Source organism: Clupea harengus, chromosome 9 (genome assembly GCF_900700415.2).
Source record: "Clupea harengus chromosome 9, Ch_v2.0.2, whole genome shotgun sequence".
Taxonomy (NCBI): Eukaryota; Metazoa; Chordata; class Actinopteri; order Clupeiformes; family Clupeidae; genus Clupea; species Clupea harengus.
Window position 1 is genome coordinate 11,235,207 of NC_045160.1, and position 14,954 is coordinate 11,250,160.

Below are 14,954 nucleotides of genomic sequence, written 5' to 3' on the forward strand. Positions count from 1 at the left end.
CGCTAGGTGGGACAGTCGAAGGGTCCCCCTTGGTGTGAATAATCTCACTGTCTGATGAAATCTCTTTCACTAAGGTCTCCTCAGTTTGGTACCCCCACGTTGGCTTGCCAATGATATCATTTAAATGTGGAGAATAAATGATAAGATTGCAGTCCTGTTTGTTTGAGTAGTTTGCTGTTCTGTTTTTGTTCTGCTGGTGCTGTTGGAGAGGAAATTAGGATATTTCACATCACAAATGTTTGAGCGTGTCATTTGGACTTTGAGTGCGTGTCTGCGTAGCTGTCCAAAACCGCATGTTTGTCTGTGTGACTATGTGCCTGTGTATCTTTGTCTCTTCATGAAATGAATACTGAGAAGTCAGAAAATTAAACTGAAATAGAAAATTCAGCAACAGTTTAATTTAAGTTTAGTCTGTACCACAAAGTTGCAATCATCCAGTGCTCTAAAGAAACTGGGAATTTGTACACACTATATCCAATGGGTTTATCAATCAAGGAGCCCTGCTGGTCAGTACTTATTGAATTAATATTTGTTGCACATACCAAGATTGGCCAAAGAAATTGTTGAAAACATCTTCACACATTTAAATTAAAACCAACTGAACTGGGATGCACTATTACTTGAATAAATGTCACGCAAAGAAGTCTATAATAATATGTGTGCAAGGCACCGTTTGGGAGAAACTGGTCCTTTTCAATGGCACATGGCCATTATGTATCATGTTATAGATGTCTGTATAAAGGATATTATACAAGTATACATTTTTGACGTGTGGGTGTGTTTGTGAATAGCACCATTGCTGACTTTGCTCCCATCCACTCAGCAAGTGACCATTGTACCCAACTCCTCCCACGATCCCAGCATGGGGGTGAGGTTCACCTCCACAGAGGCAAACTCACACCCTCAACCTACCCCCTCCCTTCCCACAAAACCACTATAAAAGGTAGCCACCTCTGCCTGATTCTTCAGTCTCTGCAAGACCAATCACCTACAGGTAAGAGGGAACTTGTGCTTAGTTCCAAAGGGCTTTGGCTGCTGATTTCTTACTTGTTTTACATGCTTGAGAATGTTTAGGGGGAAAGGGGGAAGGTTTGTGGATTCAGATTCTTGACTTAACTGGATTTCACTGTTTTCACACGGATGAAATTTGACTTACTAAGATAAAGAAGAGTAACCACATCTACTTGTTCTAGAACTACCATAGTGTGATTTCCAGTGCTTTCATTGTTAGTGAAGTCATCTTTTGGCAATAACTTTACTATTAGTCATAATCTACAGCTTTGAAATTACAAGTTCAAACACAGTCTTTTTAACTTGGGTCTGTTTGCTTGCGGCTACTGGATACTACCTAAAATGTCAAGATTATAACAGCCAGGTTGTTATTATTATCTGAGATCAGAGAGTGTTGTGTGTATCACCAACACTATAATACTGACAAGGGCCTCTTGATCCTGAAGGGATAGCGGATAGCGGGGATAGCCATGGTCAAAGATAAATCACTGTAGAGCTCCGTAACTCTACTAAAACCAATCTTATCCTGGTCAGATTACGGGTCTTTTTGAGGTTAGCATATGCTCAAGAAATCACTGTGTGAAGCACAAAAAGCTCATACAACTTACAAGTTTGTTGTTTTATCACGGCTAGATAATTTGACCATTCATTACAGACAGTCAAGTAAGAGCAGTTAACCAATGTGGTCGTGGGTAGAAGAGATAGTTTAGCATTGTTTAGCATCATAGACATAATTTCAAATATCTTTTTGCCCTTCTTTCCAACAGAATCACCATGAAATTTGTGGCACTCGCACTAACCATCCTGCTTGTGGCAGGTGAGTTTTGGTTGAAGACACACACTTACTTCCTCATCCAGAGAATCTCATTCTTTTGCTTCTTAGTCTTCTTATTCCTTAGTCAATGGCCAGGAGACCAGGAACCAGGCTTACCTTTTTCTATTTATTGTTTTCTTCTATCCAGGCGCTCAGGCCCGCATGGTGCAGGCCGATGCCCCAGCCCCACTTGAGCATGTGAGGTCCGCAGTCATGGTGTACCTGACCCAGGTGAAGGAGACCGCTCAGAAGGCCCTGACCCACCTTGACGACACTGAGTACAAGGACTACAAGTGAGTAAAAAACGTAGTATTTCTCTCATGCTTGTAGTAGTCTGTATTAAAAACTAATTTAGGACAACCAGAGTGTTTGGATATACTCATCTAAGTCATGTCCTTTCCCCTCTTCCCTTATGATTGCTCCTTATTCAGGATGAAGATCTCTCAGAGCCTTGACGATATGCTGACTCAGATGCAGACTGCCTCCGCCACTCTGTCTCCCTACACCGATGCCTTCGCCACCCAGGTCATGGAAGCCACCGCCGGCCTCCGCGCCTCCATCACCGCTGACGTTGAAGATCTGCGCAAGACCCTGGAGCCCAAACGCGAGGAGCTGAGAGCAGTCCTGGAGAAGCACATGCAGGAGTACCGCGAAAAGCTGGAGCCCATCATGACCGAGTACACCGCCAAGCACAAGGAGGAGATGGAGGCCCTCAGAGCCAAGATGGCACCCGTTGTGGAGGAGCTGCGTGCCAAGGTGCAGGCCAATGTTGAGGAGACCAAGTCCAAGCTGGTGCCAATCATCGAGGCTGTGCGTTCCAAGCTGACCGAGCGCCTGGAGGAGATGAAGGGCATGGCCACCCCTTACGTTGAAGAGTACAGGGAGCAGCTGATGGCAGCTGTGGCTGGCCTGAAGGAGCAGATGGGCAAGAGCGACGGTGTGGCTGAGGAGCTGAAGACCAAGCTGATGGCCGTCTACGAGACCCTCAACAAGGCTGTCACCAAGGCATAAAGCGTCTGTCCCCCCTTTACCCTCATCTGACAACACCTCACTCCTCCTGTTCTTCTTTTCCATTCCTCCACGCTCACTCACAGCACACACCCACACCCACCCACGCACTTCCCCCTTGTGACAAGGGCTAATGCAATGCCATGGCTGGACACTTTGCTTCCTAACACCCGAGCAGCCTAACACACGCACACATCCATCGTGTGGGATGATTGCACAGCTGCAAGCACGCAGAAAGATGAAGCCAACTTTTCCATCGAAACTAAACCCATGAAATGCTTGAATATTCTGTCATGCTGCTGCTTGTTAGAAAAAAACTAGTGTCTTAACACTGTCTGTTCAATAAAATCCAGACTGTTTCATACTACTCATTCTACTCTTTCAAGAGCATCATTTCATTATTATTACAGCCACCATGAATTTGGGTTCAAGTCAACGATGTTTTCACTTTTAAAATCAAGCAAAAGTTAGCATGCAACAACCAAGTATTAATTAATTAAAACAAAGGGATCAAATAAGAACAGTTAAAATATTCAGAAAACACAACTCACAACCAAAATGGCAAACAGGGAAAGGAATACTACATACAGTATAATATAATGCTGTTGTCATTGTTGCTCCTAATTAAAAGCTTTTTCAAACTATCAGATTTTCAATCACAAAGAATTGAAATGATCTATTAAAATCCCGGAGAGCAGCTTCATAAGAATAAAACCATAGTGGTAAAAGCCCCCCTTCTGCTGGGTTTCCCCTTTGTTCTTAGAGCAGAAAGCAGACTAGGGATGTCAATTTAGAAGAAATAATGTAAGTTGGTGCCACACTGTGTAAGGCTTTATTTGTGGTTAATTCAAAGTCTTAAAAGATTAAAATGTCATATGTTTTAAGGATTGGAGCAATGTGGTCAAACTTCCTGGATCTGTTTGGTTCCTAAGCAGCAGTGGTTTGTGCCAACTGCCAATTACTGAAAGACACAGCAGGACACCAGGCCAGTAGTGCAGTACAATCAACTACAGCTGAGGTCACAAAAACATGGGCAAATCTCACCAAGATAGAACGTTTATGCTGTGGGATGCAATGTTAGCCTAGCCGTGATAAGCCTACTCTGTACTCTGTACTCTGCATAGATTATCAAGAGTGTTAATCTTGTCTTTCTTAGATTAAACCACATTCACTAATTTAACTGCTGGCTGCTTAGCTATGTACCCCATAGGGGAGAGGGGGTAGGATGAGCAACTGGGTAAACTGACCCACCACCTGTATCTGGGCAACCATACACAATTTTTGTCATGTAACCCTAAACTAAGTTTACATTGTCCATTATCATCTTGCTGTGGAAGAAAGAACCATCTGGATGAAGTGGAAAGGATATTTTTTCACAAAAATATTTTGCCTGTCCACAGTCATATAGTGTTTGTCAAAGTTTTGTTTTTTTCTCTTCTGTTTTTTCCCCCCACAGATTTTTGGTCGATGATATCATATACTAAGACCGATCCAAATGAAACTTGGCCTGATTGTAACGCCACATGGCTGATATGGAATATAAGGCTCGTGTCTTTAGGTAGGCGCATCCCTACACACACATACTGATCTCCCACTTTAGTAATGTCAGCATTATAAACATCTCTCTGTGTATTTGTCTAACTTTAGGGACGAACTGAAGCAGATGTTTGTCGTCGTGGTTTGAGCCACCTTCAGGCCCTCAGATGCCTTATCAACTAGATATGTGACCGTTGTAACCAGTGGGCAAGGTTCACTGCCACAAGAACAAATCGACAAATCGACGTCTCCTTTATGGGACAGTCTATCAGGCAGGGATTCTCCCAACGATCCTCTGAGTCTACAGGATCCTCGTCACTAACAGGTATGATTGCAGCTGGTCGGCCTGAATTACCGAGAGCTTTAGATTTGGATGTGTTTTTTTTTTATTTAGCTTGGGTTGAAGGTTTAGACTTTGGACTTTAGATCATGAGTGATGGTTGATTTGCCTCTGGTTTATCTTCTGAAAGACTTTTCAGCATTGTAGGACAATAGTCATTTTTATTTCATAAAACATCCTGCTCTGAGAGGGATTTTATGAATAACATGCACGTCTGACAAGCTTCTGTGTCATCCTTAAATAATATCTCAAGAGTAACTTTATCTCAGACCTTAAACAGAATCTTCACTTCAACCAAGTCTTCTGTGCGTCAGCTGGCTCTGTTAAGCGATTACAGGTTGAGATCCAAGCTAATCATCTTATCCAGAGACAGGTTTACCTGTGAGCAGATTCTCCCCACCAATACAAGACTAACTTCTAGGGGGAAAGCCCTGTGGGTCTGAAGGGATTGTGGATTAAGTAGTGGCTGAAGACAAATCTCTCTGTGGAGATGGCGTAACTCTTTTTAGCACCCTCTAATCCAAGCCTGATTACCGGCACTCATAATAGGTTAGCTGCATCTGCTGAACAGAATGTCGTATCCCCTAAGGAAATACAAAATGTGCGATTCAGAACTGTAGGTTTCTGTTTTGTCCATGCCAAAAATAGTTTTCATAATTTGTACAGATGATTAAGGAATAAACATAAACAGGTGTAGGTTAATCTAGAACACCTAGAATACCACAATAGAAGGCAGTGCAAAAATCAGAAATGATACTCTAAAGTGTACACACTCTCTCTGTCTCTCTCTCTCTCTCTCTCTCTTTGAATAAACGTCATTTGTGTATAGATTCTCCCTAATTAAACGCTACATTCATATCAACATGTTTCTATCACCAATTACGCAAATAAAATGTACGAATGTGAAAAAATCTTGCAGCTTGGAAATTGCTGAAGTCTTCACCCAAACTATTTTTAGTTTACAAGACCAAAGAGAATGTAAGTCTAAACAAGATGGGGATAAAACTGTGAGATAGGACAGCATCAGTTGTAGTCTAGTAGCCAACTAGGTGAACCCGGAAATGTTGAGTACACCAAAGTTTTTTTGCAGAAATGTGAAGTATGGGTCCCCAGTATACAAAAACTGCCGGATGCTATGCTATGCATATGATGCGCAATTTGCATAATTAGCATGATTAGCTTAATCTTCCAATTTGACCACATATTTTGCACTGTATGTAGTCAATTCCTACAATACCTTTTTAGAGGATGCTGAATTAAATTCTGGCACTTTCATACTTTAAAATGGTAATTGAATAACAAATTTGGATACATTTAGACACATTTGTTATTAATTCTGGACGAAATCTAAGGTTATTTTCATGGTAAACACAATAATCTTACATTTCAGAATCATGAGTGCTCTTGTGAATGTTAAAGCATTTTTTTCAGGGTGTAGTGAAGCTGAATCCCCTCCTGATACTTGACTCCTGATTCAAATTTGCATTTCTGGAGAAAAAAGCATTGCGATTGCAATAAACTCCTTGGGGTTAAACACCCTTTTGCCTCATGTGAGCGGTGAAGCTGAGAAGGCCAGTCTGCTTGTGAGGTGGCTAGGGTGAACAGATGTCACCAGAGTCACAATGTAAACACTTTGATGGTGATTGGGTATCACCTCTGGCACACCCACTAAACGCGGTAAAACTACCTCAAAAGCTGCTGGGCACTGGTATGCATCGTAACCACCAACCACATGTGTAAGATACATTTGAAGTGTTCTGTATCAAATGAAAAAGTCAGGCAGGGACAGAACGCACTGTGCTAAAGGCAGTTAGACAGTTGAGATGTGTCAGCAGATCAAGAAATGCAGAAGTTCTGTTAGAGGGGATTTTGCAAGAAGTCATGGGTTATTACTGAGTACAGAGTGGACGAGACAATCATGTGGGTGCCTCATGAGCCCAGAGTGACATCACTGGGCTGGGCCATAAAAGATCGAACATTCTCTGTAACTGATCAGAACCCGGGTTGTGTTCAATCGCTAGGGTCATGCCCGAAAGGCAGAAAGGCTGCCCAGGTTGGTCCGCAAGTCGCAAGATCCAACGAGGAGCCAGTTAAAATACTGCTAGACGCAAAAGTTAAAACTGAGTCTGGGCAACCCCGCCAGACACAAGACTAACCAAGAGGGCCTCACCTCTGCACCACAAAAAGCACCACCTTCAGGCAAACGGGTGGGCATAATCAGTTCCTCTCCTTCCTTTAGGCCCATCTTCTTGTCCCATCCAAACAAAGTGATATCCACAGCCGGTGGATCAGCCTGGTCTGCTGCTTTCCATAAGAGCACCTGTAGGTGGGCACGTCTTCCATGAAGGTGCATATTACGCTCTGTAGGAGGTAGTGTTTTCAGTGCTAGGGGCCTTTTGCGCTTTCGGTAAATGTCATACCGAGCTGCATCCAAGGTCACAGAGTTCCTCTGATTGTACAGAGCCAGAAAGAAAGTCCTTGTTGCTTTGGTGATCTGTAAATCTGTGGCTTCTGCATCTCCAATTCAGTGGAGAAGCTTGCCAGGTACAACTCTCAATGCCTTGAGTGCAGATACCTTCCCCTTCCCAACAGGGTATGAGGTGGTATCACACCCTGAAAGAGCATGCATGGCCAGAATGGAACAACAATGGTCACCCAGGTTCTTTGCAGTTGCATTTATGCTGAGAACAGTGCCATTCCATCTGTAGGTTAGTTGTGATACCAGCCTTCCAACACCAATAAACCTTAAGCACAAAGACATCTGTGTCATCACTAAGAATGCGAACAGTTGAAGCCCCATGTCTGACAGCATCTAACATGTAAGATATGTAAGATGAGACTCACCCCGCAAACCATCTCTTCACCCTGCTACCCTCTGGCAGGCGCTACCGGGCCACTACAGCCCGCACCTCCAGACTGCAGAACAGTTTCATCCCCAGGGCCATCACAGAACTAAACAATCACACAACCCTCATACCCTCCACCCAGCACAACTGCACTTTTTTTAGTGGTTGCACAAACAAATTTCGTTGTGTATCCAATGCACAATGACAAATAAAGTCTATTCTATTCTATTCTATATAACTTATATATCAGCCTCATCATGAGTGTCAATGCTGTCAGCTTTACTGACCATCACAATCTCACTTCCTACATTGAAAGTAGACAGGAGTTCGCTCAGCCTTTGCTTGTTGTGCTTGTTTTTCAAAACTTTGTCTCGACTAGGTAGAGGTGTAGTCAATGAGAGCTTGTACTCTGTGGAGCTCTCCCCTGCTCTTCTTTGTCTCTCATGGTCCTTGGCAGACACCTGCAAATATTTGTCTTATAAATGTGTCCATGTCCTTGTGGCAAGCATAGGATTGAGTGAACATAAGACATAGTTTTATAAACTATGGAAGAATTGAATAAATGAATGTTGGGATTAGAGTCCAATGAAGGATAAAAAAAAAATTGAAGAAAGGGTAGGTTGAAACAATCTAAATCTATAAGAGGTGGAATGCCCAGACCTTTTGGTTTTCGTGCCCAAGAAAAATATCTGCGCAGGGGGAGGGGGCGTGGCGGCAGTTAGTGACATACCCTGACAATTTCACAGTTTAAAGTGTTGTAGGCTGAATATCTGCGCAGGGGGAGGGGGCGTGGCGGCGGCGGCAGCGGCGGTTACAAACATGGGGAACGGGACTGTAAATTGTTTGGGAACCACTGCCTTACACCACTGACTAGGGCCCGTCATAATAGTCTGCACCTGGGCCCGTAGTAACTACGTTACGTCACTGGCCTATGTAGTTTAACTTCTGTGATGTCTTTCCTCATCAACAGATCCACCATGAGATTTGTGACATGTGCACTGGCTCTCCTGCTGGTTGCAAGTGAGTGATCCTCTAGAAGAGCATGAACATGACCATTCATAAAGTCTTTCAGAATGACAAAATGTCGTTTGAGAAAATTACTAGTACTGATTTTTTCTTCTTCATTTTTATTTCTCAAGGCACCCAGACAGGCTCCATTCAGGCTCACGCTCCATGGCCATTGGAGGATTACAGAATTGCAGCCATGACTTTGCTGGGCACAATTAAGGACGCCACACTGACAGCCGTCAGCAACTACGGGTTTAACACGTGAGGGAACCTCTTGGCTTCTGATTTGTCTGCTGGACAACGGGTTGGTACACATCACATTTTTTATCCTGCAATCCAACTCACCTACCCTCTGTCCCCTTTCCTTAACTTCTCTCAGGATGGCTATCTCTAAAACCCTTGACCAAATAGAGGAGCATATTCAGGTGTCCTATGCTGTTGTGTCCCCCTACTTCAACAATTTCATCAGCAATGCCATAGAGGCCACCTCTGGACTGCGCGAGACCCTTGTGGCCGATGTTGAGGCATTGTTCAACGACCTGAGACCCAGGGGTGAGGAGCTGCGGCAGGTCCTGGGGAAGCACCTTCACGAGTACCACGAGAAACTGGAACCTGTCATGCAGGAGTTCAATCCCATGTATAACTAGAAAATGCAAGATGTCAACAGCAAGCTGCACGCCTTCAGAGCCAAGGTGGAGCCCGTGGTGGAGGAGCTGCACACCAATGCGCAGCGCAACGTTGAGGAGACCAAGTCCAAGCTGGTGCCAATCATTGAGGCTGTGCGTGCCAAGCTGACCGAGCGCCTGGAGGAGATGAAGACCATGGCCGCCCCTTATGTTGAGGAGAACAGGGAGAAGGTGTTGAATACCATAAACAGGTTGTCTGAAAAAATTTCAAACTATGACATTTTGGCTAAGAGGCTACGGCCTGAGCTGGAAAAAGTTATGGGTATCATCCTGGATTTTGTAATTAAGGATGATTAAAACCTTGTTGATTAAACGTTAAACCTTATTGATTAAACGCCAATCTCATTTGACTTCCTCACTCCTCCTTGCCCACTCAAACCACACAGAGGATGAAAATAAACCATTTCCATTTCAGTGAATATTTTGATGACATATAATGCTGTGTCTTACTGAAGCTTGTTAGACAAAAGGTTAATCTCTGCAGTGCCTGTTCAAGAAAATCCAAAATGTTTCATGCTAGTCATCTATAGTTCAGTAGTTAAAACTGAACATAACAAATAGTTAAAACTAAAACCTGAACATTCTGTGCCAGTATGTGAAATCTGTGCAGAGTGTGAAAATGGGTTATTATCTCAAATACAGTACATGCTATGGAACTATTGTATTTATTGTATTATATTTAAAGTTTTGACCTGACTAATATGACCTGACTAATATGTTTCTAATGCTGCCTGCATTTTTAATAAAACTATTACAATTATCAGGACTCAATAATGTTTTCCTTTTTATCTTGAGGAGTTGTTTTTACAACATGATTCATTTGCAACAACCTAAACAAGCAAATCCAGTATTTTGATGCAAGTCCACACATGCTACCTTTCAACACTGTGATAATAATAACTTGAAAATGTGAACACAAATCACTTCCTTTGCTTAAGGTCATAAGTGTCGTTGATGAATGGGGGGAGCAGGAGAATTTGTCACCAGGTTATGTATGCTTCCCCGTGGAGTTTAATCATTTTGGTCGAGAGATAGATGGGGCCTTCTCCACAAAACCCTTCAGGCCAAGTCCTCTCAACAGTCTCCCACACTCAGGGTGACCAGGCATCCTAGTCTGACCACAAGGGCCCCTGTATTTGTGTATTATTCTTTTTTGTAATCTCCTGACTGCATCAGTATGCATCAATATGTGTATTGTTTAATGTATACTCTCTGTATTACTTGAAGTTTTACTCTCAGATGTTTTTTCTCGGTATAACCTGAACTGCTTTTACTTAGATGTATATTCATGACGGACCCCAGGGAGACTAGCGACCACTTTTGTGGAAGCTAATGGGGATACAAATAAACAATAAACAATAAACAATGAACAATAAGCATCCAGAATTCACTCTGAAGAGTCTGCTTACCTTTTATACACTGCACTGACATTGAAAGACAAAATGTTGAAAGAGATTGTCTATCGCTGCCCTATTCAATGCTTTTCACATCATGGCTCATGGGGTGACTTTGAGACACAATGTTTTAATTGTCTGATGTTCTGAGAACCAGAGGAACTGAGTCTGAAATCAATTTGGTCTTCGTTTTGTTTTGTTTTGTTAAGTTTAGTTTGTTGCTCTCTAGTTTTGGAGAACCTTTAGAGTGAAATGAATTACAATTCTGACTAGTCATTGCGTAATACTTCTCTCTATTTCTGTCATTCACATCTCCACAGTCACATACATGATCTTTGCCATGAGGAAGTTATTAGCAGATCCATCTTAGCTGTCAGTGAGCTGGCGTGAGCCCAGCTTCACGGGTGGTTAGCAGGTGCTGAGAGGAAGCTTGAGAGGGCACAGACTAGCCACTCACCCCTCTGGTCTCCTCTGACCATTCTTGGGTGAAAGGTCATCTGTGACCTTAGACTTTTGACCGGAGTGACACAGGCTGTATGGTGGCAACAGATACCTTTTGCTCTGCTGTCGTATGGAAACCAATTAATCTGGTGTTAAGTGTTGGTTGCAGTTGAAGAAACGCGGTAGTGTAGGATCGATGTGGAGGGAGGTGCTGATGTTCTGTCAGTTCCTTGTCTTCGCTCTTTTATTACAGGTAATTACCGTGCGTCAATAAGAGGTGGAAGTAGGCTTTGAAAAGTCGAAGTAGGCTTTGAAAGGTCAAACATTTAGAAATTACATTTTAGGAATTTTAAATAGACACAGCTTTTCATCCATTGACTCATTGCTAAATTGGCCCCATATTCGTTTATAATGGCCATAATAATAAGAACAACAGTAAAAAAACACAGCATGGAGACATTTCAGCAAGGTGCGTGTGAAAATTTGATATGACTCAAACTCCTCAGCAATTAATTACTCTAATTAGAGTTTGAGTATATCAGGTAATAAAAGAGACCTGCTATTTGCAAAACTGGAAGTGACTCTCTATCACATATTCAATCATTTGTACAATCTCTATTAGTCTTTCTGCCATCGAAACAGTAGAATCATAACTACTTACACAGATATTACCTATAAAGAAACCCTTTCCTCTCACACTAAGTAAAAATCTGCTCTGACGTAATTGTGCTGCATTGTTTTCATTAAAGCTGCACCCTGTGGTGTCTGCGTTGTGCTGTGTATGTGTTTGAGACTATTGTATGTCAAGGGCTGTATGCGAGTCTAATGGATGAGGCTTCTGTTTGAAATCCCATGGGTGTCTAAACTCTTATAAAAACCACTCAGGGCTTCTGATGCCAGCGCAGTCTGGTCATCTAGAAAGCACTGAAGAACAACAAGGTTGGCTGGGAGATAGAAACTGGAAGAGAAGAATTAATTTCAACAGACCTACTCCACAGCAAGAGAACAAGCTGTTGTTACCTGGGCAAAGTCAAGGATTGCTGAGTGGGTGATCACCTGATTGTTTGGATACAGGGCAACATCGCTAGCAGATCACATGGATGGTAATGTTCTTCTTGCTGTCAGTCAGTATGTATGCATGAGGCACATGTGTCTCTGCACACTTCCAGATACACCCAGAGACACATTTGTCATGTCAATATGTACATAATGCCGGCTTTGTCATCTGTGTTCATTCCATATTTGTATCAACTTGAGAGAATCTTCCATCCTTTCCCCCCTGGTTGACATATGGTCTCTTACGTTTGTTCTCACAGTCTCCAACTGCTGTACACTGGACATGCCATATGGTCCAGACTTGGATGGCACTTCTGAAAAAGCTGCCAAGGTGGCATCAGTCAGGGTTCAGCTGGAGATGCACTCCTTATGGGAACAGTTTGATCGCCTTGGGACCGAGATGATTGTCACAAAGGCTGGAAGGTGAGATCAACTCTCTCTCTCTCTCTCTCCCCCCCACCCACACACACACAAATATCCATTGCTGTTTTCTGCTTGGCTGCATTGTGAATATTCTTGTCTAGTCTCATGTTGTGTTCTGCTCTTGTTGCTTGTCAGGAGAATGTTTCCCACGTTCCAGGTTGGCATCTCAGGCATGGACCCTGAGTCAGAGTATGTTCTGCTGATGGATTTCATCCCTGTGGATGACAAGAGATACAGGTTAGTGCACCGCACTGGTTTTATTTCCAAGGGGAGTTTAAATTGAACAGTTTAGATAGTTACTCATCCACAACATGCAGATGTCACAGGACCATTCTCTAGACAAATGATGTATTATTGTTATTATTATGTGTTGCACAGATTGTGGTAATATGGTTTTATGTCCTCCTGTCTGCCTAGGTTGCATATTTTTTAATGAACCTCCCCATTACAATCAATATAACAATATCAAGCTCTGTATTATTCATATCAAGCTCTTCATGAATGTGCTCAGTTTTGTGTGCTTAACCTCCCTCCCTCTCCTGTGTAGGTATGCTTTCCACAGCTCCTCCTGGTTGGTGGCAGGTCGTGGTGATGCTTCACCCCCTGGTAGGGTTCACTTCCACCCTGACTCACCCGCAAGAGGAGCCCAGTGGATGAAGCAGACAGTCTCCTTTGATTGGCTCAAACTTACCAACAACCCACTGGATGACAATGGACATGTAAGATTTTTTAAATATAGCATATATAGACACACATAAACAGACAACATACCAAGACATCCAAAGACAGGTACACACATATTGTGCTCAAAATTCTTGAGAAGCGTCTTCTGTGTAGTTGTACAATGTGTACAATATGCGTATAAATGCATATAAATATGCGTGTATGCGTATAAATAGTTTAGTGCATACATGATCATTTGTGTGCATGTCTGTCTGTATCAATGTGCCCATGTTTAGACAGAATGCTACACACAGTAATGTCTCGAAAATATCAAAACTCAGGGGAGATTTGAAATGTTTTTATTCACTTTCAATGATTATTTAAGGATAGGTCATTGTACCACAAATTGCACACGTTTGTTGGAATATGTACTAATTTTCTGTCCATTTCACTGTACTGTATCTATGTCTATGTCTGTCCCCTCAGATCATCTTGAACTCCATGCATTGCTACCAGCCACGTCTGCACGTGGTGCTGGTGGACCCGCGGCGCAACAGTCACAGCTATGCCCAGCGCAACTTTTGCACCTTCTCCTTCCCAGAAACACGCTTCATCGCGGTCACTGCCTACCAGAACCACAGGGTAAAGGCTAGGGGTGAAGTGGCTTTGCAGTGCGCAGATCAAATCTAACATTCATCTTAGGTTATAGCCTGTTGAGATGATTATTGAGCTGTAGTACAAACTGATCTCTCAGGTCACATTTTCCAAAGCTTGTCTCGATAGTTGATGAACTATTTCAATATATAATATAAAACATGTATATTTCTTGTCTACTTTTTCAGATTACCCAGCTAAAGATTGCCAGTAACCCTTTTGCTAAAGGCTTCCGGACAGCAGACCCAGATGATTGGTAAGGCCACTAATTAATATTGCAGTGTCACAGTTATATAATATTTAATATATTATGTAATATTTTTATCATCCTTAGGTAACGGATGAGCCTCCAGTCTAGGACATTGATACTTAGTAGCAATATTGGCCCTATTTCTTATCATGCCCCTAAATGGGTCAAGGATGCCAGAGGGCTCAAAGAACCATCGACTTTGACCATAAGTAGTTTAGTCCTGGACTTACACTGTTTCACCTTTATGAGGACAATTGAATGGGACAGCTGAAAGTGAAAGGAGAGGGATTATACCGTGAATAGATAAATAGATAATAGTAGTAGTAATTGCCTATTTGAATTCAGCATTAACTTGCCTGATAATGTGTTGTGCTAGTAATCATGTATCCCTGAAAGCACTGAATGGGGTTTGTTCTGTGTATTTGGGCAGGTTGAGAGGTAGCTGCAGACCCCAGCTGCCACATCAGACAGATGAGAGCAGACCTGAGCCTGGATGTAGCCATGATCACGCTATGGGAGGAGTCCGACCTAAACAGCATTGCTCTTATGGTGAGCACATAGGTAAACTCACTTACACACATACACACACACACACACACATACACACACACTCACACTAACACACACACACACACACACACACACACACACACACACACACACACACACACACACACACACATACACACACACACACACACACTCACACACACTATTTTGGAGTTTTCTCTGACCCTGTCTGACTGTCTTACATAAACTGTATGATTAATCTCCAAGGTATTTGCCGTTTGTAAGATATTCATTAGACAATCACATAACCAAAT

General features: G+C 42.7%; 3 protein-coding genes across 3 annotated transcripts; all 3 read left to right on the top strand.

Annotated features, from left to right (window-relative positions):
- Nucleotides 1–911: 911 nt before the first annotated feature.
- LOC105901404 (apolipoprotein A-I-2) lies at nucleotides 912–3,200 on the top strand. The gene is made up of 4 exons (XM_012828850.3): nucleotides 912–994; nucleotides 1,779–1,828; nucleotides 1,974–2,118; nucleotides 2,257–3,200. The coding sequence occupies exons 2-4, from the start codon at nucleotides 1,786–1,788 to the stop codon at nucleotides 2,834–2,836; spliced, it is 768 nt and encodes a 255-aa protein (XP_012684304.2). The 5' UTR covers nucleotides 912–994; nucleotides 1,779–1,785; the 3' UTR covers nucleotides 2,837–3,200.
- A 1,043-nt stretch (nucleotides 3,201–4,243) lies between these two features.
- Nucleotides 4,244–10,009, top strand: LOC105901370 (apolipoprotein A-I). The gene is made up of 4 exons (XM_031573375.2): nucleotides 4,244–4,694; nucleotides 8,526–8,575; nucleotides 8,695–8,824; nucleotides 8,943–10,009. The coding sequence occupies exons 2-4, from the start codon at nucleotides 8,533–8,535 to the stop codon at nucleotides 9,208–9,210; spliced, it is 441 nt and encodes a 146-aa protein (XP_031429235.1). The 5' UTR covers nucleotides 4,244–4,694; nucleotides 8,526–8,532; the 3' UTR covers nucleotides 9,211–10,009.
- Nucleotides 10,010–12,310: 2,301 nt separating this feature from the next.
- LOC105901371 (T-box transcription factor TBX1) lies at nucleotides 12,311–14,211 on the top strand. The gene is made up of 5 exons (XM_031572843.2): nucleotides 12,311–12,563; nucleotides 12,699–12,800; nucleotides 13,111–13,282; nucleotides 13,713–13,868; nucleotides 14,069–14,211. Exons 1-5 carry the CDS (start codon nucleotides 12,424–12,426, stop codon nucleotides 14,138–14,140), a joined length of 642 nt encoding a protein of 213 aa, XP_031428703.2. The 5' UTR covers nucleotides 12,311–12,423; the 3' UTR covers nucleotides 14,141–14,211.
- The last annotated feature ends 743 nt before the right edge of the window (nucleotides 14,212–14,954 follow it).